Here is a 21,844-nt window from a genome sequence, read left to right on the forward strand (position 1 = left end):
CTATCTCTCACTAGAGGGAGTGCTTCTCTTTGAAAAGCTGAAATGGGCGGACCAAGAAAAAAACATAAGAATACAGATCTTGTTTTCATGAACTTTTGTTTTCACCCAGCTGTGAAACATTTTGACATGAAATTATTTGAAATAGCCTATTATTACTTCTGATGATGCAAACATTCTCGTTGTGGCATATTTGGAGGCTTTTCACGAATGTGGGGCGCATTTTACGTGCAGAGCCAGTTGTACCTAACCGTACCAAACGTTTCGAAAGTGCATTGCGTGTTGTACGTGTTTCGTCAAAGATTGGTCATCAGACTAAAGTCCCGCCCATGTAGGCATATGTATATATAACAGTGCAAGCTTTTCCCAAACGCTTCCGCCTTGCAAAAGTAAAATGTAGTAGATTTGAGTGTAGTTTCAATCTCGAAGGACGTCGTTTCCTACCAAATACATCGTTGATAAATTGGATTAAAAGCATTAATGTGAATTAGCGAAAATGTTCCCTGGGAGTAAAGTTTCAAACGACAACGGCTTTTGGCCGTGTATGGGAATAGCAGTCAACAACAGCTCGAGCGGGTTTGGTCGCAAGCCACTGGTCATGCCAGAACTGAAAGCCCAGAACCAGTTCACTGGGAACGGCCTCCAGGGCTCGGTACCATCCTCGCCTGAGACGGACTGCGAGGAAATAGATGATTACACCTCCATCTACGCCGCCCTAGAAATGGACACGCGAGAGATTATTGACATTTTTTTAAAAAGCTTTACAGGACTCCCTCATTCTAAAAGTGGAAAAAAACCGGTTCTGTCTACGATGAAGCGGGTCGTGGACAGTCTCGCGGTGAAGCACGAACTGGCTTACAAAGGTAATTTCACAAGTACTTGCTTCCTTTTAGCAAGTAACGCTCTACGACTTCCATTTCGTTTTGTTTCATAATGTTTATGGGTTGATAAGAGCAGGGCAAATATTGTTAAGGAGTCTTGTAGCCTCACCCTCAACACACGCACCTGGCCTGGCAGGTTGCGCCACTTCATGCCAAGTATTGCTACATTTATGAGTCAGCAGTGGCCTTTAACGTTTCAATCTTTCAGGTATGATTGCACGGCTAAATCTGGAGGAGAAGGGAGAAGATGTGAGTTTTGTCAAGACTGTGGCAACAGAACTCTTCAGCGATGGCATCACAAACTGGGGTCGCATTGCCAGCCTGCTGACTTTTGGGGCAATAGTATGCAAGCATCAGAATGATAGAGGACTTTGCAAGTGTGTGAGTCTGGTGGGCGAAGAGATCTCTTCCTATCTTCTCACAGAACAACGGGACTGGCTGCTCAAAAACAAAGCATGGGTGAGTTCCCCCCCCATCCCCATTACAGGACTGCATATGCTCTTATTTTGAGTTTTTCCTTTGTTTGTAACCTGTACTCACCTTGTGTATGTATATTTCTCTCCTTAGGATGGCTTTGAGGATTTTTTTCATGTCCCGGATACAGAGTCAGCTGTGAGAAACACATTGATGGCCATTGGTAGTGTGGCAACATTTGGAGCTGCACTTGCTTATTTGATACGATGAATCCAAATGGGCTGACGGATATTGAAAAACAAAAAGGACTCCAAGTGAACTTTTTTTTTTTTTTTGAAACATCGAAGAGAAATCGGTTTGCTTTTTGTTTAAAATATTTTCTTTTTTTGGATGTCAAGTGTATATAAAAACTGGTTGAAATCGAAAACTATTTTTTTAATAAAGTAAAATTTAAAATGTTCATATCTCAATTGTTGATGTGCAGGTAACCCTTTGTCAGTTTTTGTGTGCAGTTTACACAAGAATCACATGCTAAATTGTCATTACACATCCAGCAGTGTTCTGTATGACCAAGATACTTGGCTAAATTGGGAATTTTGAATAAGCTGTACATTTAAATTTAAAACTATTTGTTGCAACCGATTTTAAAATTGTGTAACTAGCCATTTTAGCACAACACATTTTCACAATGTCACTTTTTGTTTCAGAAATATTATTTTGCGATATAGTGCACATGTGTCCACGTGACTTCAGGTGCTGGCTTTAGCTGATAAGTAAGCTTTAAAGCTTTTATCTAAAAGCTTATGGTGGATCTATTTTTGAGTCTTAAGTTTAGGACTATGATGGCTGACCACAAGGCTGCTAAATGTTTTCATTGCCTGCAGATTGATGTTTTGGATACACTGAGAAGTTTGAGAAGTCGTCATGCTCCTTGATCTTTTTCTGTGAATACTGTTTTCTAAACTGCAAATTAAACCTTGTTTTAATATTCTTAATCTCTCACCATCATTAAATGTGTGGCTAGGTAAAATACAAACTATGTGCTTTATTTAGCTAATCATTAGTAGTTTCAAAGACTTTCTAGCTTTTCGTCTGTGACTATAGCAGATTTGTGTAAATTATTAAAGAGTTGACAATTTATGCTCTCATTCGTTATTGCGGCCTTCTGAAAAAGTTGCACTGTACTGTGGAACTTTTTTAGGACGTTTATCAGTCACAAAGAAACTCATTGATCTATGTGAACACCATTCAAGGGGGGAGGGAATGCATGCATCTTATTTCAAAGAGTTGATTTTGTTTTAGTCATGTTGAATCACAATGTCCCAACTGTAGGACCCAAGCTTATTAATACTTAATATACAAACCCCTTGCCATCCTTCTAGCTTTTGCCATTAAAGGTTTGTAACCAAACCTTCCAGCCACTGATGTCTATGATTATCAGTACGACTGAGTATCCTGACTCGAAATATATTTTTATTTTGTCACCTACAATCTGTCTTAAATTATTTTATTCTGAGAAACAAATAGCACAAAATATGAATTCCTTTCCAGCTGCTCAATGTGTAGCAGGAAGCATGACGTTGTGAATATGACCTCAGTATTTGTCATTGTGTTCTGATCCTTATACAGAGGAAGTTCTTCAATTGATTTCTCAATCTCTTTGTTTGCTGTACTTTTTGCCTGAAGCTGCTGGATGTAGCCAGTTTTGCTTGATTTCTAATGTGGAAGTAATGCTTGTTAACATAATGTTTGCTAACATCATGACTGTCACACGGTTTGCATGATTTACTTTACTATGCATTCGTACAGTGAGGCACTTTTTAATGCTGAATGGCCAGAGTTTTATAATCACATGAGGCTTGAAGAAACCTCAACAGTTTATATTGTTTAAAAAAAATTCTGGTTGAAATTACTGTAAATGAAATCAGATGTTAGTGGCTTACATGGTAATGTCCACTTCCTTAGTGAATGACATCCACGGCCTATAAGAGGTCACAGGAAATGTTTCCATAGTAGAATTGCAAATCATAATGCTTTGACATTCTGGAAATATCTTAAAATGCTTTGCATGTGTGTATCTCATACCCTTGATAAGGAAAGGCTAGTTAAAGAAGGAAATGTTATGAACCATGAGCAAGGCACTACAGTGATGGACCAGTCTATTAAATATGAATTCAGCCTGTGTAGGCTTATAGGAATAGATGTATTTGAGACACTTTGTATGTATCATGGTTTATGGCACTTGTGCTCAATGCTGTGTCGAATGGTAGAAATAGTTTTCAATGGGTCTTAAACAGTTTGCTTCATTAGCATTCCCACATTTGACAATTTAATGCTTGAAAAAAGCTAAATTAATGCTCTGAAGGGACAGTTCACCCAAAAATGAATGTTCTGTTGTCATTTACTCACCATCATTTGGCTCCTACTTGACTTTCCACTGTAGAACACAAAAGAAGATATTTTGAAGAATGTTTAAATGTTTTTTTTTTATATCCAACGAAAGTCAATGAGGCCAAATCACCATTAGACCATTTTTTTTTTTTTTTTTACTGTCATAAACAAAAGTACACTGAGACATTTTTCAAAATGTCTTGTTTTATGAAACACTTTCAAATATGACAGAAGCAATGATGACAAAATTTGAATTTTGGGTGCTACCCCTTTAAATCTTTAAGCCAGAAGTTTGCTTATCAAATTTTTTTTTTAATGCAGGATATCCTGCTGGAATATCAGATTAGCCTGCATGCTTAAAACATTTCAAGCTGATTTGCAAAAGAATCTCCTGAAAGAACACAGTTTAGTCCTTCATTAGGAAGAAGTCTGTATTGGTTTTTCTGGTTAAGCTTGACAATATTTGTGTGAGTGTTCTTGTTTGCTCAGATTGGCTTCGTGTCTGGTTACAGGCCATCCGTGGGGTTTAATGAGGACTATGGTAATGACACACACAGGGCCTCACCTGATCCTCCAGCTCACTGCGGCAGCACCTGCTGTGGTTACCTGAGCCAGGCGGCACATGGCTGTTAAACTCAGTGGAATACAGGTAAAGCCATGTGACAACACATGTACTAATCTGTACAATCTTTTTCTATGGTAGTCCATGGATTGGTCTATTTTTTTAAATTATTTTTTATGTATAACACAACAGATATCTGTAGTGAGAGGTTAAAAGACATTCATTTGTGATAGATTGATTTACTTGGCCAGTGTTTTTGCAGTTGTAGGCTCTAAGGCTTTTAAAAATAACTTAAATTGGCAAAGTGATTGAAATAGTGCTGGTGGCCCTGCTCGATCATTTATAGAGCTGTTTAACTTCAGTTTTCTTTATTTCATTTTTTATGTTGTTCCCAGTATGTAGTGATATAGAACCAAAGACTATAGGACTTTGTATGGGACTGTAATGTGGTCAAAACTGGAAATACTTTAACCGTGCAGTTATAGAAAAACATTGGAACGCTCTTCAGCCAATAAGAATCTAGCATTCTAGACTGCTGTGTTATACAATGGACTACTTAGTGTGGGGAAAAAAGCCAATGGAACATAATGCTAGTTAATGTAAAGAGTGTACAAACAATGGGCATATCCGGACTGCATGTAATATTAGAAACCACTTTGTTAGATGTATTGTTTATTGATTTCTCTGAATGTGGAACAATAGGAGGAGGAGCATGCACTATATTATATAAAGGAAGCAGGCAGAAAAGACCTAAATAGCACTTCATAGAAAACCTTTGGTGTTTAAAAAAATCGAGCTTGTGTTATCTTCAGGAAAAATAAAGTTTATTTATTTATTTATTTATGCATACTTTGGCCAAACTATCTCATCACATGTTTTGCAGGGAAGTTGTCTGTCCTGTTTGAACAGTGATGCTTCATTTACATAGCTCTTTAACTTTATCAGTTTTCATTATTTCCTTTTTTTTATGTAGTTCCTAGTGTTTAGCTTTCATGTTCTGGCAATCTTGCTGATAGAAGAATTCATAGTCATGACCGACCACTGCTGGATCATCAGATTTGTGACCTTTCCTCTACAGCATGATTCCACAAAGAAAGCATATCATTTCCACACGCTGTCATAAAGATAACCGCTCTTAAATCAGAAAAAAGTGCTGCCCTCTGACCCCTCAGGTGATGGGTTTTATGCGTAATTTGTGTATTTGATAAATATTTATAATATTTAATCTTCTGATTAAATATTAGAATTTTCCTAGTTGTCTATATTAGTCAGCTCATTAGGAGAAAAATATTTTTCTGACTCACTGTTACCTTCGAGTCACCTGACTTGTGTTTCGGATTGAGTGTTCCTTGGTTTATGTAATGTGTACACAAATGCATGAGGTAAAACTCACAAAGCACATGTGGTAGGCTGTCGAATAGCATACATGGTGTAAATAAATTAATTTCCCTTATTCTGACCCTCACTCACGTTTTTCCTCTTATGGAGGCTTCTGTCCTGGGTCATTTATTCCAAGCACATGTAAATGTAATACAAATCATGTGTTTCCATTGTGAGAGCTTATATACCAAGGATGCACAACAGATATTGCTCAGAATTGTGATTATATTTGAGAAGAAAATGCTTGGTAATCCGACATGTTACATTGGTGAGGCAACTGGACATTTTGTATGCTGTTTATGCTGATGTTTCAATGGCTGTTGAAATACAATCTGATACAACTTTTAAATAAGCAAAAGGGTTTCGAAAATCTGTTGTGTTCATATTGCACATAACAGTGTTTTGATTGTTATACTCTTTGAGAACTCCAAGCAAGTGGTTAAAATAACTGTTTACATAGAAGATTACTGAGTAAGTGCCAGGTATAGCCATTATGGAAGACTAATTGTTAGATTTAGACGGATTAGGATTTTTTTCCCTAAATCCTCATCATCACTGTAAACCTGCTGACCTTATTCTATGATGTGTGGTTGACTGGCAGCAGGTCCATAGTCTTTAGTTGTAATGTGGTCTGGTCTGGTCTGGGCTGGTCTGATTCTGTTTAGGCTGTTAAATATTTGAGGTGAAGAAGCACAAAGGTTTGTTGACCTATGACACACATTCATTGTCAAAATAACTTACTGACTCAGAATTTATGAGACTGACTAATGTTGTGAAAAGGTATAGTGGTCAAACATGTGTGTATTTGTTATGATTTATTATATACCTCTAGCAACTCCAGCTGTATGAAATTTGGTTTCCACCAGGTTTGAGCTTATTAGCAGTATGACATAAATTAAATGCTTACAGTAAGTGACTTTTCTGTAGATTGCTCAAGTCTTTATCTTACCAATTCATTCATTAATAATTCTGCATTATTCTGATATACTCTGAACAGTTTCTCTAATAATAATTCACTATAGCAAAACTGTATTGTGTGATGCTACAATGTCCTTAAAAATATGAGATTATGTAAATCATTTTGTATTAATTCAAGCACTTAATGATTCCATGTTGTCTGTGTATTATGTATATGTCTGCTTGTATCCATATTTCATATACCGAATAAGCTCTTGTGCTTTTCTGAGAAATATACAACCCGAATTCCGGAAATGTTAGGACGTTTTTTAAAATTTGAATAAAATTAAAACTTAAAGGCTTTCAAATCACATGAGCCAATATTTTATTCACAATAGAACATAGATAACAAATTTTTAAGCAGAAATTTTTAAAATTTTATGCACGAAATGAGCTCATTTCAAATTTGATTCCTGCTACAGGTCTCAAAATAGTTGGGACGGGGGCATGTTTACTATGGTGTAGCATCTCCTCTTCTTTTCAAAACAGTTTGAAGATGCCTGGGCATCGAGTTTATGAGTTTCTGGAGTTTTGCTGTTGGAATTTGGTCCCATTCTTGCCTGATATAGGTTTACAGCTGCTGAAGAGTTTGTGGTCATCAAATGTTCTCTATAGGTGAAAGATCTGGACTGCAGGCAGGCCAATTCAGCACCTGGACTTTTCTACTACGAAGCCACACTGTTTTAATAGCTGCAGTATGTGGTTTTGCATTGTCCTGCTGAAATACACTTCTTCTGGAGGGGAGCATATGTTGCTCTAAAACCTTTACATACCTTTCAGCATTCATAGTGCCTTCCAAAACATGCAAGCTGCCCATTCCGTTTGCACTTATGCACCCCCATTCCATCAGAGATGCTGGCTTTTGAACTGAACGCCGATGACATGTTGGAAGGTCTCCCTCCTCTTTAGCCCGGAGGACACGGCATTCGTGATTTCCGACAAGAATGTCAAATTTGGACTCATCTGACCAATACTTGGTTGGGTCTCCTTTTGCATGAATTACTGCATCAATGCGGCGTGGCATGGAGGCAATCAGCCTGTGGCACTGCTCAGGTGTAATGGAAGCCCAGGTTGCTTTGATAGCGGCCTTCAGGTCATCTGCAGTATTGGGTCTGGTGTCTCTCATCTTCCTCTTGACAATACCCCATAGATACCTTTGGCCTACACATACCTTTGGCAGTGTGGGCAGGTGCCAAGTCCTGCTGGAAAATGAAATCAGCATCTCCATAAAGCTTGTCAGCAGAAGGAAGCATGAAGTCCTCTAAAATTTCCTGGTAGATGGCTGTGTTGACTGTGGACTTCAGAAAACACAGTGGACCAACACCTGCAGATGACATGGCTGCCCAAATCATCACTGACTGTGGAAACTTTACACTGGACTTCAAGCAACATGGATTCTGTGCCTCTCCAGTCTTCCTCCAGACTCTGGGACCTTGATTTCCAAATGAAATGCAAAATTTACTTTCATCTGAAAAGAGGACTTTGGACCACTGAGCAACAGTCCAGTTCTTTTTCTCCACAGCCCAGGTAAGACGCTTCTGACGTTGTCTCTGGCTCAGAAGTGGCTTGGTAGCCCTTTTCCTGAAGACGTCTGAGCGTGGTGACTCTTGATGCACTGACTCGAGCTTCAGTCCACTCCTTGTGAAGCTCTCACAAGTGTTTGAATCGGTTTTACTTGCTTTTTCCTACCCAAATTCTTCCTTCCAGTCAACTTTGCATTTAATATGCTTTGATACAGTACTCTGTGAACAGTCACCCCTTTCAGTAATGACCCTCTGTGACTTACCCTCTTTGTGGAGGGCGTCAATGTTCGTCTTCTGGATCATTGCCAAGTCAGCAGTCTTCCCCATTATTGTGGTTTCAAAGAACAAGAGATACCCGGAATTTATACTGTAGGGATGGTCATTTAATGAAACTAAAATGTAAATATTCTAATATTTTGAGATACTGATTTTTGACTTTCATTAGCTATAAGCTCTAACCATTAAAATTAAAACAAAAAAACTTTTGAAATGTTTTACTTTACATGTAATGAATCCAAAATATATGAAAGTTTCACTTTTTGAAATGTTACAAGAAAAAACAACAACTTTTTAAAGTATTCCACAATCTTTTTACTCACTCTTTCACAGATTAGGGAGCCTGTGCCCATCTTTACTTCTTAAAGACACTGCCTCTCTATGATGACGGGTGCTGGGGTGATGTCATCACCACCGCGGTGGTGGGAGCATATGAAGTCTGTATAATAACTGTTTTATGTGTCTTTACATTTGCTATTAATGTTTTTGCATTTCTGTTGACTAGGTTGTAGTTTATTAGGTTCTTTATCCTCTTTATCCTAATGGTAATGTTTAATACAGTTTAAGATATCATGCGGTTTGTGTTGACTGCAGATAGGTGCACATATCAGTGGTTATCGCAATGTGTTATGTCTACTACTGTTCCCTTATGATATATTTTTTCTCATTAACCACACAGAGACAAGTTGTAGTTGTGTTATTTATTAATTCAAGTCTGTATTTATTTTTACCTTTGTAAACAGCTACCTTGCATGTTGTGTACTCACCATATCCTGGTCTTGTGACTCCTCAAAGGAAGAGGCGGGACTACAGTGTCCCTTTTTCTTGAGTTAAACAATTTCTATTAATAAGGAGGGGGCTTAACCCTTGGTAATAAAGTGAATGAAGTGAAGTGAAGTGACATTCAGCCAAGTATGGTGACCCATACTCGGAATTCGTGCTCTGCATTTAACCCATCCAACGTGCACACACACAGCAGTGAACACACACACACCGTGAACATACACCCGGAGCAGTGGGCAGCCATTTTATGCTGCAGCGCCCGGGGAGCAGTTGGGGGTTCGGTGCCTTGCTCAAGGGCACCTCAGTCGTGGTATTGAGGGTGGAGAGAGCGCTGGACATTCACTCCCCCCACCTACAATTCCTGCCGGCCGGAGACTCGAACCCGCAACCTTTGGATCACGAGTCCAACTCTCTAACCATTAGGCCACGACTTCCCCCATAATGCAGACATGAAGAGATGTATTATGATGTTGCTTACATTTTGCTTTTTAAAGAATTGCATTTATGTTTTTATTTTATGTATTTGTGAAGTTTGATGGTCTAAATGGTTAAAATAGCTTGTGTTTATGCTTCCAAGTTTTCTGATATTGGTGCCCCTGTAGTTGGTTTGGTCTTAGGTGTAATGAGTCTGTCTTAGGGTATATAAACCAGTCTAAACTGAACTTTGGGAGGACAAGGTGGGGACATACTTGTAGCAATTTGTTTTCTTTGGTCGTTTAATGTCAAAGGGGACACTGAGTTAAGTTCCTATTTATTTTTGAAAATATATATTTTTTTATTTGTTTGATTAGTTTTCTAATTCTGTTTATATTTTTTCCCTCTCTTACTGTGAATGTGTATACCCCTAATTCTCCACTGGCATTTAATAAAAGTCCTCTTTGGATGATATCCGAGCCTATCTACCACGGGACACGTTACGACACTCTCTAAGACATCCCTTTTATGTTACAGACCTGATGTAAATTAACTTAATTAGTTGCTAGATGTTCTCCCAGCAGAATCTATTACATTTTTTTTTTTGCTTTTTCCGCCCTTTGTTGCCCCTGTGACATTACAATTATGAGATTTATGTAAATCATTTTGTATTAATTTAAGCACTTTACAGTTCCATATAGTGTGTATATTATGTATAACTGCTTTCATCCATTAATATTTCATATACTTTATAAGCTCCTGTGTTTTTCTGAGAAATATATTTTTTTTTTTCCTAAAAATGTTTCAGCTTTTTGGTGATGTATTACAATTACTTATGAGATTTATGTAAATCATTGGTTACACTTTATTTCTATAGTCCACTTTAGACATTCTACTAACATAAGTAACTTTGTAACTATATGTCAACGACATGTCAGCTAATTCTCATTAATTTGCAACCATTGTATATTTCATCGTCCTGTCTTTTCTGAGAAATAAAAACCAATGCTAGTAATACTAGTGTCTCATCCTCTTTTCTTAAATTATTTCTCCAAAGCAGAGATCTATTGAGTTACTTTCACTTTTGCTTAAGATTCTGGTAAGATTAGCATCTCGGTATTTTTACTTCTTTCCAAACTTGCAAATGCTCAAAGAAAGGACATAGTCTTGTGACTCTATGCATTATAATATAATAAAAGAACTATAATATTTTAGCAGTTTTTTTAATTATATAAGGTCTTCCAGACAAATTAAGAAAATAATATAATGCCCCTAAAATACAGATAGACGGTAATTGCCAGCTGTTGTCAGTTTCTGGAGGGTCACTGTCCTGCAGAGTTTAATACTAACCCTAATTAAACAAACCTGTAGCTAATCAGCATCTTCAGGATTCCTAGAAACTTGCTGGCAGGTTGGAAGCTACACTCTGTGGGACAGTGGCCCTCTGGAATTTAACACACGTGTCATAGAAGGATGACGTTCAAGAACGGTCCATAGACTGAACACACACTGTATGTAGCTTGTACTTTGATCTATGTAAGATTATTCTGACTACCCTATCTACCGGAATGAGGTGTTTAAAAGTGAAACTTTTCAATTATTACAAGTCATCCAATCAAAACTGTTGGTAATCATGATGTAATGGATTTTTATTTTGTTGAGATCATGTTACAAGAGGAAATTGCAAGTACAGTCCTATGGAATTTTTCTTCTTTCAGCTGAGTTCCCCTTTCTGCTTTTTTTAAAGATGATAATCATGGTAATGTCTGGATTTTTTTGTCACATGCTGTCATATGAAAATCGAGAAATAGATGTTGTGATATCTTTTTGTGGAAAACTAGGTACTCCTTTGTTTCTTTCTTTCTTTCTTTCTTTCTTTCTTTCTTTCTTTCTTTCTTTCTTTCTTTCTTTCTTTTTCTCTCTCTCTCTCTCTCTCTCTCTCTCTCTCTTTTAAAAGCATGTATCCCACTATTAAATCTAATATATACAAAAAAGAGAGATCGCTGAGCTCTTAACATATATGTGGTCTTTGGGAATGTGTACAAGGAAACTGACAAAACCACACCAATTTTCATCCAGGAAGGTATCAGAAAACCAGGATTCCCCTTTACTTATTATTTGTCATTATTTTGCATGATGCAAAATTATATTTTCTCAATGTCAAAATGCATGTCTGGAAAAGTAGCCTAAATGCAAAGTGTTGTGTTTGGAAAAGGTGTTGACAAGGAATGCCTTGCCGCAGCATGTTTGTTCTAGGGCGTGTAAGATAACTCCTGGGAAAAAATATAAATGAGGAAACATTTCACTCTGACTAACAAATCCTCAGAAGTTTTATGTTGCAGATGATAAAATGTAAACACATGCAAGGCACGATAAATATAAAGGGATCATTTGATTCACCTGTCAGCTGTTTTGCATGTGCTGCACAATATTGTAAATAGGCCAAAGGTTGTCAGCAGCTTGCAGGTGTCTTTGTTTCTTTGCTCATACATATGAGCATATCAACATACAGCTTGCTATTATGCAAGATTTTTAGAGTATTGAATATTTTTTTGCTGTTGCAAAAGTACTATCAAATGTGTGGGTGTTTTTACTTTCAAAAAGCTTGCTATTACAGGTTTGGATACTTGCGCAAATTCCTTTCTGTTTCATGAGAGAACAGTGTTCAAGAGAACTATCAGATACTGTCAGACTATATATTCTTTGTATATAGAAATAATATGTTCCATTATTACATTTTAACATGTTTAAACTTTTTTTTCCCCATTATCATCAACTTGAGTGGAGTGACCGATAACTTTAGAGTCTCAGATGCATTGGTGGATTGTGGTTAAATGTTCATCCTGCAACATGATCAACATTATTATTTACAGTGCGTAAAGGGTGGTGGTAAATCTAAGTGTATTCCAAATAACATGGTCATCATTGCAAAATTATCTGCCTATTGCTTTTTTGTATTGTTGGGGAGTGGTTTAGGTTAGGTTTAGAGACTCAAATATATCAGTTTAATATTAAATTTAACTATACAAATTTATTACACAGCTCTCTGGATTCTGCGATTCTGATTGGTCAGTTGCAAACATCCTGCAGATTGCTTGATCTGTGCATATTTCTCTCCTGATTCAGCTGAGATGACCTTTTCGCTGGAGAAAGCAATAGGATAGAGGACTCATATTTTAGCGGAAAGCAATGGTTTGTAGTTAAAATGCCCTAATTTTGGATTTATTTCTTACAAGCATACTGCTTTTTGCAAAATGTTAATTGATAGACTGGAGTCCTGTGGATTACTTGTGGATCATTGTGATGTTTTATCAGCTGTTTATATTTATTCAGCAGTTTGAACTCTCATTCTGATGGTGGCACCCATTCACTGAAGAGGATCCAGTGATGAGCTGGCAAATTTCACCAACATTTTCAGATGTAGAAACTCCATCAAATGCCATTTGACTGTCATGAAAATGACTTATAACATTGTTGCAATGTCTGTGTTGCACGGATGTTTATTTTGTACATCGTAAAAAAAATTTTCTTAGTGTGAATCAGAAGTTGTGCACCTTATTTGACGTATTTCCAAATGAAACAGCCAGATGGTTTGAAACGAGTGGTTAAGAATGTTCTGCTCAAGCTGATGTCATCAGAAAATGTGTGTGTGGATTCACTTGCTTAGAGTAGTTGTTTACCAAGACTAGTACAGTGCACTAACAAAGTAAACTAATTCATGCAGACCCAAAGATAATACACGGGCAAGATTATATAATAATTTCACCCCAAATTAATAGACAGCTTTAGGTCTACGTATTCATCCATATCCAAATCCACCAAAAATTGGTGGGTTTATGTATTAATAATACGAATAACAAGATCAGGTTGCATAGTTCCTTGACAAAGTTTTCAGATATTTCTCATGTTTTACAGTCTGCAAAATAGTCATGCTTGCTAATATGTTTTTCTAACACTTTGGCTGAACTTGCAAGGATCGTGATTGTACACGATGGAAACATGTTATCTCTATTCATATATTTAATTGTAGGATGAACTAAAGCAAAGTCAGACTAAACTAAAATTAGACATGTCCAAATAAATTGATTCAGTCGTGTCCAAATAACATGATTCAATCATGTGGAACCACTGTCCATGATTGAATCACTTTCAGCCAAAGAGGTTTTTTTTTGTATAAATACCACCTGAATAAAAAATAAGGTTGTATAGTTCCTGGACTAAAAAAAAAGTTCTCATATGGATTTCTCATGTTTTACAGTCTAAAAAAAAAAAAAAAAAAAAAATAGTCAAGCTTAAATACTTACGATTGTTGCAAGAAAGCCCAAACAACATTGAGCTCATGTTATTTATACACTAGGACACTGACCTTCACAGTAACTGTAAACACATGAGAGCTTGTCACTGCTCTGTTCCCACGACTGGCTCTTATTTCAGTTGATCTCTTGCCCCCCCATGCAGGATTTAGTTACTTAGAAACACATTTCCAGCAGGGCTTTGTCGTCATTTTCACCATAAGCATCAATATCTCAGTACATTCATTGGTAGTATAGGCCTACAGTTTCAAACGCTGCTCTAACCCCACAGAAATGTACCATGTACACAGTGGAGCTACACTTCCTGTAATGTCACCTAGCATGACACAACTTGTCCTGTTTTGTTTGAAGATACCAGGTTGGTCTAGTCGGATGTGTTTGGCAATGACAGCCTGATATTTTGATGTCCTCATACTCTGGCATTCATTGCTCTTCTTCCCACACCTTTCTGGGAAATAAGAGGTGTCTGCTTCAACCTGGGTGTTACAGAAGAGGGACTCAGAAAGCGTGACGGATAATTAAACAGGTAGTTATTGACTAATTATGAGCAACAAGGAGTAGAACAGGTAAGTGGTAATTCAGGATATCTTCGGAAATCTGGAGAAACGTCAGCTTGAGTATCTTCTCTTGACAGGAAACAAGGAACAGGAACTGGACACACCTCACCAATACTGCTGACAAGGACTGAACTCTGGAGCAGACAGACTAGGGATCGCTGGAAAACACTCAGAAGAAACCGCAGCAGGTAAGGAGGCAAGTATCAGGCATAGCGCTGCGATAGCAATGGTAATTCTCTTTGTACAAACAAGACCAGACACTGGAGTGTTGTGAGGTGTGTGTATTTGTAGCCGTGTTGATTGGTGAACAGATGACGTGCAGGTGTGCTCAATCAATGGCCAGGTGAAACCAGGTGTGTGCGAGCGTCGTGACTGGTGGAGAACAGACAGATCCGTGACACTGGGAGTTTTCCAAACAACAACATGGCAGTTCAAAGATAAAACTACCGATAAATCAAACCTTTGATTTCATATTAGAGTTTCATTGCTTAATTTTGCTATCATGAGGCTTTTTCTAATCGAAAAGTGCTTTGTAGAAAAATCAGTGACATTTATGGCAAATAAAAAAGTCATCAATGTGATCTTATGTTTCAGTTATCGACTGTAGTGAAAATGACCTCAGTTGGGGGAAAAAGATAGTAGCTGTGGTTACCAGAACGTTGTTGTTTTTAGATTTTACGGATTGAACTGAAATGTACAAAAAAGTCTATTTTAATATATAATGTATAATGTTAACCTACTGAAGTACTAAAATCTGTTTTGTACCTTTACACAGACAACAATCTAAAAACACAGGTTGTAATAAGGATGTCACATGTAGAACCAATGCGCATCCCACGAGTTGCTTTCCCACAAGTTAATACAGTAAATACAGTGCCCTACAAAAGTATTGGAACAGTAAAGACAAAATTGCTCTATTGGCTGTGGAGTCAAGACATTTGCAAATATGATTAAAAGATGAATATGAGACAACATTCACAAATGAGTCACATTTTATTATTTGGTGATTCAACACATATATGTTTTACCATCTAAGAAGTTCAGCACTTTTAGAGTTTCATCCCTCTCTCTGATGTGGTCATACGTATTGGAACAGTTGCCTCACAGGTCTTTCTAAGTGATCAGCTGTGTCCTGTTGCATTAATTCTTCAGATATTAAAAGCAGGGAATGTGTTGTATCAGTTATAGCCATTACTTCTGTATTCTGAATCTTGCATTCGATGATGACACACCAGGATGAAGATGAGGGAGCTGACTTTGAGAGAAAAGCAAGTGATTTGGATGCTAAAAGAAAAGAGGAAGTCAATTAGAGCTATAGCAAAAGCAAAGGGCATGGAGAAATCAAGAGTTTGGAAACCACCAGCAACCAATAACGACCTGATCATCTGAGAAAACAACAGTAGTTGATGACAGACAAATCATAAATGCTGTGAAAATGAATCCAAAAAGACGTGTCTGTAAAATCACCAACAACTTCCAGAAAGCTGGGGTGATGCTCTGACAATCTACTGTCCTCAGGAGACTTTGATACAGAATTACAGATGCTACACAGCAAGATGCAAACCTCTGACCAGCACCAAAAATAGAAAGGCAAGATTAGAGTTTGCAAAAAAGCACAAAGGTGAGCCAGAAGAGTTTTGGAACTGTGTTTATGGACCAATGAGACAAAGATGAACCTTTATCTAAGTGATGGGAAAGCAAAAATGTGGAGGAAAAAAAGGAAACTGCAAATGATCCCAAGCATACAGCCTCATCTGTAAAGCATGGTGGAGGTGGTGTCATGGCATGGGCATGCATGGCTGCCTCTGGAACAGGCCCTCTCAACTTTACTGATGACTTAATGTATGATGACAGTAGCAGAATGAATTTGGAAGGGTACAAAACCATCTTGCCTACCAATATTCAAGAAAATGCCACCAGATTCATTGGGAAGTGCTTCATATTGCATCTGGACAATGACCCTAAAACACCCTATAAGTTCAGTCAAGGAATTTATAAGGGCAAAGAAATGGAAAGTCTTAGATTGCCCAAATCAATCTCCAGATTTAAATCCGATTGAACATGAATTTCACCAGCTGGAGAGGAGAGTAAAGGCAGAAACTCCCCAAAACAAGCAACAATTGGAATTGGCTGCATTAAAGGCTGGGAAAAGTATTTCAAAGGATGAGACCAAGAGTCTGGTGATGTCTATGGGTCACAGACTCACTGCTGTGATTGTGCGCAAGGGATCTGCAACTAAATAATAGCTTTTAATCTTTTATATCTGCCTTATCTGCGGGAAGTCGTGGCCTAATGGTTAGAGAGTTGGACTTGTAATTCAAAGGTTGCGGGTTCGAGTCTCGGGCCGGCAGGAATTGTAGGTGAGGGGAGTGAATGTACAGCGCTCTCTACCCTCAATACCACGACTGAGGTGCCCTTGAGCAAGGCACCGAACCCCCAACTGCTCCGCGGGCGCTGCAGCATAAAATGGCTGCCCACTGCTCCGGGTGTGTTCACGGTGTGTGTGTGTTCACTGCTGTGTGTGTGCACGTTGGATGGGTTAAATGCAGAGCACGAATTCCGAGTATGAACCACTTCACTTATGTTCAACTGTCCCAACACTTATGCTCACATCAATGAGTGGGATGAACTCTAAAAGTGCTGTTCTTTTTATTTGGTAAAACATGTGCTGGAAAGGCTAACAATAAAATGTGACATTCTGTAGTTTTGTCTCCTATTCCTCTTTTAATCATATTTGCAAATGTCTTGACTCCACAGCCAACAGAGCAATTTTGTCTTTATCGTTCCAATACTTATGGAGGGCACTGTATCTAAATTTCATACAAACAAATACAAAACACTATCATGGTAACACACAACACTAAAATGATCCAACAAACATTCATTTAACAACATAAGATGTAACACAAAACCCAAATGTACTTAACTAACAAGAAAGGTTTTTTTTTTTTTAGGCAGCATTTTTACAGTTTCTGTATGTACTTCCTGTGTGACTTGCAACATTCCCTTGATTGTCTTTTGTCTTGTTTCATTGTTTGCATAGTCTTGCGAATACTTTGTCAGTGTCTTTTGCGTACATTTTCTTTTAGGACAGGCCGACATTCTTTTCAATTAATGACGCATTTTGGCATTATTCATTTGAGGAAAAGCAAAGCCTGTTCATTTCACTTCTGTGTTTTCTTATCAAACCAGTATGTCCATTCTGATTCACATTCACAAACTGCATCTTCATTAGCCATGACAAATGGCAACCACAAAGCTTTAAAGGAATATAAGAGTTTGTTTATATCAAAAGGTGACAGGCAATGTAAACTGATTCATAAGTGCATGCAGAGGCCTGTATAAAGGTAATCTTGTTAGTGCCTTTCATAGTTTCGTCCTGTTGTTGCCTCAATGACTGTTCAGCCAGGTACTATGACTGGTATGAGTCACACCCTTCATACCAATCTGGATGGGTACATGCCTGAAGGAGATTACACCTTGACCTCTTTCTGTTCAAAGACCAAAAGCAAAATTTTAAACCAAAATAAACTATAAAATCATATCTTAATATTACTCAGTCAGTTTATCACTTTTGTACACTGTGAAAAGTTAAATGTGCACTGTTGATTTTAGCTTATGTTCGCACAATAAATTGTTTAAGACCATAATGTGCTTGACACATGCAGCAGTATTGTCAGTAAGGGGTGTGTATATCAGTGTATGTTTGGATGAGATATGTCTTGTCATTTTAACTGCCCACCTTTCAGTCACTTGTGCCTGCTGTGGTGTTTACTTCTGTATGCACTCTGATACTCGACACTTTTAAACTGATTTATGGCATATTTTCACACTTTGGTATATCATTAAATGTAGACAAGAAAAATTATGCTGTTGGTAAATGGGTTTACTGCCTGTTTGGTAGTTTCAAATGTGTGCATTGATATACTTTTTCAGAGATGTAATATATAAGTACGAAAATCCTTCCAGTTTAGAGTGGCCTTTAACAATTGTCAACATAACTAATACTAAATAGTATCTGCCATTTAGCTTTAGTTTTTGGCTTGAGTCCCACAGGATGCATTAAATTAATCAAAAGTGACAGTAAAGACTGTTATTTCACATAAATGCTGTTTTAAAATTTTCTATTCATTAAAGATAGTTGAAAGAAATGTGTCACAGTTTCCCCAAAAATTTAAAGTGAGCAAAAACATTCAAAAAAATCTTACATGAAAACTACAAACTAACCAGTGAATTAACTAGCTTCTGTTGAGCGACAGCTTAGGCTAAATTTTCAACCCTGCTACCTGCTGAATTTTTCAGTTTAATTTAATTTAATATTTATTGCTAGAAATAACTATTACATAACAGTATATCAATGCTGTATGGGTTTTAAGCTGTATGTAGATGCCCTAAATTGGTAACAGTTATACAACATTTTAGGTAGTTTAACCTTTTGAGGGTTGAATACAATTCCTTCTGAAAACCATTTGTTGAAATATTTTTCACTTTTTGAAAGTTTCAGAACTATTTTGTTCCTTATTTGTGAAAAATGCCAGCTAAATTAAGTTTCAAAAGTATGCTCATGATAAAGGATGCTTTAGTCTTGATCTGAATCTCAAAAGAATGTTTTTAAGCAGTGGTATATTCTTTTCTCTGCTTTAGGAAAAAAAGAGGTCATGATGTGAGTGAGCGGTGGGCTGGACGTCTGAGACATTACGTCAGCATGGATTCAGACAAGAACATTCTGTTCTGAGGTCAAAACATGAGTCCGGTCTCTGAACATGCCCAAACAGAACCAGTGGCCTTATGTAATGTCACAATGTAATGCTTTTGACATGGACAGTGATGCAGAAGGGAATGACAGCCCAAACAAAAGCAAACTAAACTATCGACTCAACAACATTATATAACAGAAATACCTTAAAACATACGTGTCCCTTTGAGATTTGCTTTACCAATTACTGCCAACTGGGTCAAGCACAAGTCAAACAAGACTAGTTTGTGTTCTCAATGCACTGTGTTTCTCTACACTTACTGATTATAACACTGGACAACAAACCTTTATAAGGAAACATTTGTCCACCATTTCTGATGTCTAACATTCCTATGATTCATCTATCATTTCCTCTGATCTAATCTAGCCTCTCATTTCAGCGGCATGTGGTCTGTGTACCAGACTGGCCTAAAAGGGGGATATGTGACACCCCCACAAAGCTTGTTTCCCGGCAGCAGAGTGTTTTCACATTCCAGAGTTGTGAGATCATATTCCAATTCAGCTCTCTCCTGAATGATATCTGTGTTCAGAGGCCCAAACAACACCATCCTTCATATAGTACCAATCACACCGCCCACGATAGAGCCTTTGAGCTCTGTACCACACAACAACAACAAACAGACTCCAGTCTGTAAACACTAGCAATGTCAGTGTAGTATAATTCAAGTTAGTTAGGGGAGCTTCAGTTTCTTCTGTGAATTAACATGCCCCTTCTCAGTTTCACCAATGTTTTTGTATTCTAAAAAGACAGCAGGAGGGGGAGAGAGAGAAAAAAAAACAATGAGACGAAAGCCAGACATCAAAGAAAAAAGAAACCAAATGCCATTCTGAATACAAAGCGCTCATTGAGGGCATCAGCATTCTTTTTAAAAGCCGAAACCCGCTCAGCCTCCACAGACATTCTAGAATCAGCTGGTTCGCATGATTCTAGGGCTGTTCTAGAACTTCAAGTTCTGAATAAAGAATGGTTGTAATCTGGCAGAGGGAAGCATTACATCAGCATTACATTTCCATATCTTGCAACCATCATCTTTCTTATTCCTTACTGAAATGATATAGCACACCTCTGCTGTAAATAACCTTTGGCGTGGGAGGAAGTGAATGCCTAGAGCATTCACAGAGCAGGAATCTAGAACATTTTAACAACCTTCAAAACAAATCTGCTTGCTTTTTGGGTAACACAGCAAGCATACATACAAAGTATGTAAACTTTGTAGTTAGGATGGGGTTTGTGGGTGTGCACATTTTGGTTTTCAAATGAATGTAAATGGGTTGAGAAGGAATGACATTGAATGTTTGCTTAAAACACACTGTAGCTTTGTTCCAAGGACAATTGGGTTCTGTCAGTGCTGCATTCACTACTTTCCCAGAAACGACTAACAACAGCATATTGTCAATGGTAAATTCAGAGATTAAAAATACAATGAGCACAGTTTTGGTAAATTACACTCTTTATATATTGTTTAAAAATCCCTGCATAATGGTCATCAAGGGACATTTGGATATAGGGATTCTCGTGTGTGTGTGTTTGGGTGAACAAGAGAGATCTGCATGGGTGGCAATAGATGTGTACATGACCTTTCCCAGACCAGGAAAGGGAAAGAAAATACGGAGCCATGGAATTCACATGATCTTGACCTCTTGGGGAATTCTTCTCACAACCCAAGAATGGTTTATTTTAATCACTGACAAGATGCAATTGATTAAGCTAGATTTTAACTTTCGAGTCCCGTAATGAGTACCCGTAATCTCATTTAAAGGATTACAGTTTGACACAGTGTTGTTGTTTTGTATTAAATTAAACTTTCCTGTAAAATGAGTGGTGCTTCTCTGTCTCAAGTTTTCCCCCATGGACTTTTGCAAATTTTTTTTAAAACCGTCGAATTGGTTTGAGCTTGGCATTCCCCTCGTCAAACCCACAAAGGTAAGTCCCCAGGCATTTGAACGACCAATGGCCAACAGCCAATTTTCACATTAATCTTACTTAAAATATTGGTCTTCAAACTGCCTCATGCCTTTAATAACGGACTGGCAGCAAATCCTTGTGTATTAAATAATAATCAAAGCTACTATGCAAATCTGAAGTATGTCTCTCGTATACCCTGCAGGGACTAATTAGTGTCCATCTCCACAAAAATCAGTCTATTTCAGTGTAACTTGCCTGGGAAAAAAATGGTCTGAATGCATTTTTGAGTCTTTCATGACATGCCAACATGCGAAACAATGGAATGTTGTTTTGAAATGTTGATTTCATTTCTGATTAATACAGTACGTATCTGAAATATGTGAGGAACGTTTTTAAGTTTCATTGAGTTTTTTTTTTTTTTTTTTTTGACTAAATTCTATGTGGCACTGCCAATCATTAAAAAGATCAAATGAATGATCATTTCTAAAAATATTCATGAGTTATTCCATGACAGGAGTTTATAACATTTTATGAAGTGCACTAAACAGTTTTCAGAAGAGCCAAGTTCAAAAGTTGCCATGTTGTACTCTCATTTAACATTCATAATTTATTTTTTATGCTCCATAAGATTCATCAAGCAAAACATAAACAGCTAAAATTGTGTAAAAGAGTTTATTTATTTTTCTACTATTTATAGAAACATCATATTGCTGACACTTGGATAGCCTACTAAA

The 21,844-nt window shown here is 37.4% G+C and overlaps 1 protein-coding gene and 1 long non-coding RNA gene across 2 annotated transcripts; both read left to right on the forward strand.

Moving 5' to 3' along the window:
- The first annotated feature begins 44 nt into the window (after positions 1–44).
- Positions 45–2,779, forward strand: mcl1b (MCL1 apoptosis regulator, BCL2 family member b). The gene is made up of 3 exons (XM_079445793.1): positions 45–860; positions 1,087–1,337; positions 1,446–2,779. The coding sequence occupies exons 1-3, from the start codon at positions 494–496 to the stop codon at positions 1,560–1,562; spliced, it is 735 nt and encodes a 244-aa protein (XP_079301919.1). The 5' UTR covers positions 45–493; the 3' UTR covers positions 1,563–2,779.
- Positions 2,780–14,328: 11,549 nt separating this feature from the next.
- LOC306887316 lies at positions 14,329–21,594 on the forward strand. The gene is made up of 3 exons (XR_013785675.1): positions 14,329–14,417; positions 14,526–14,636; positions 19,093–21,594. It is a non-coding gene; the product is annotated as an uncharacterized lncRNA (long non-coding RNA).
- The last annotated feature ends 250 nt before the right edge of the window (positions 21,595–21,844 follow it).

Source organism: Barbus barbus (assembly GCF_936440315.1).
Source record: "Barbus barbus genome assembly, chromosome: 21".
Classification (NCBI taxonomy): Eukaryota; Metazoa; Chordata; class Actinopteri; order Cypriniformes; family Cyprinidae; genus Barbus; species Barbus barbus.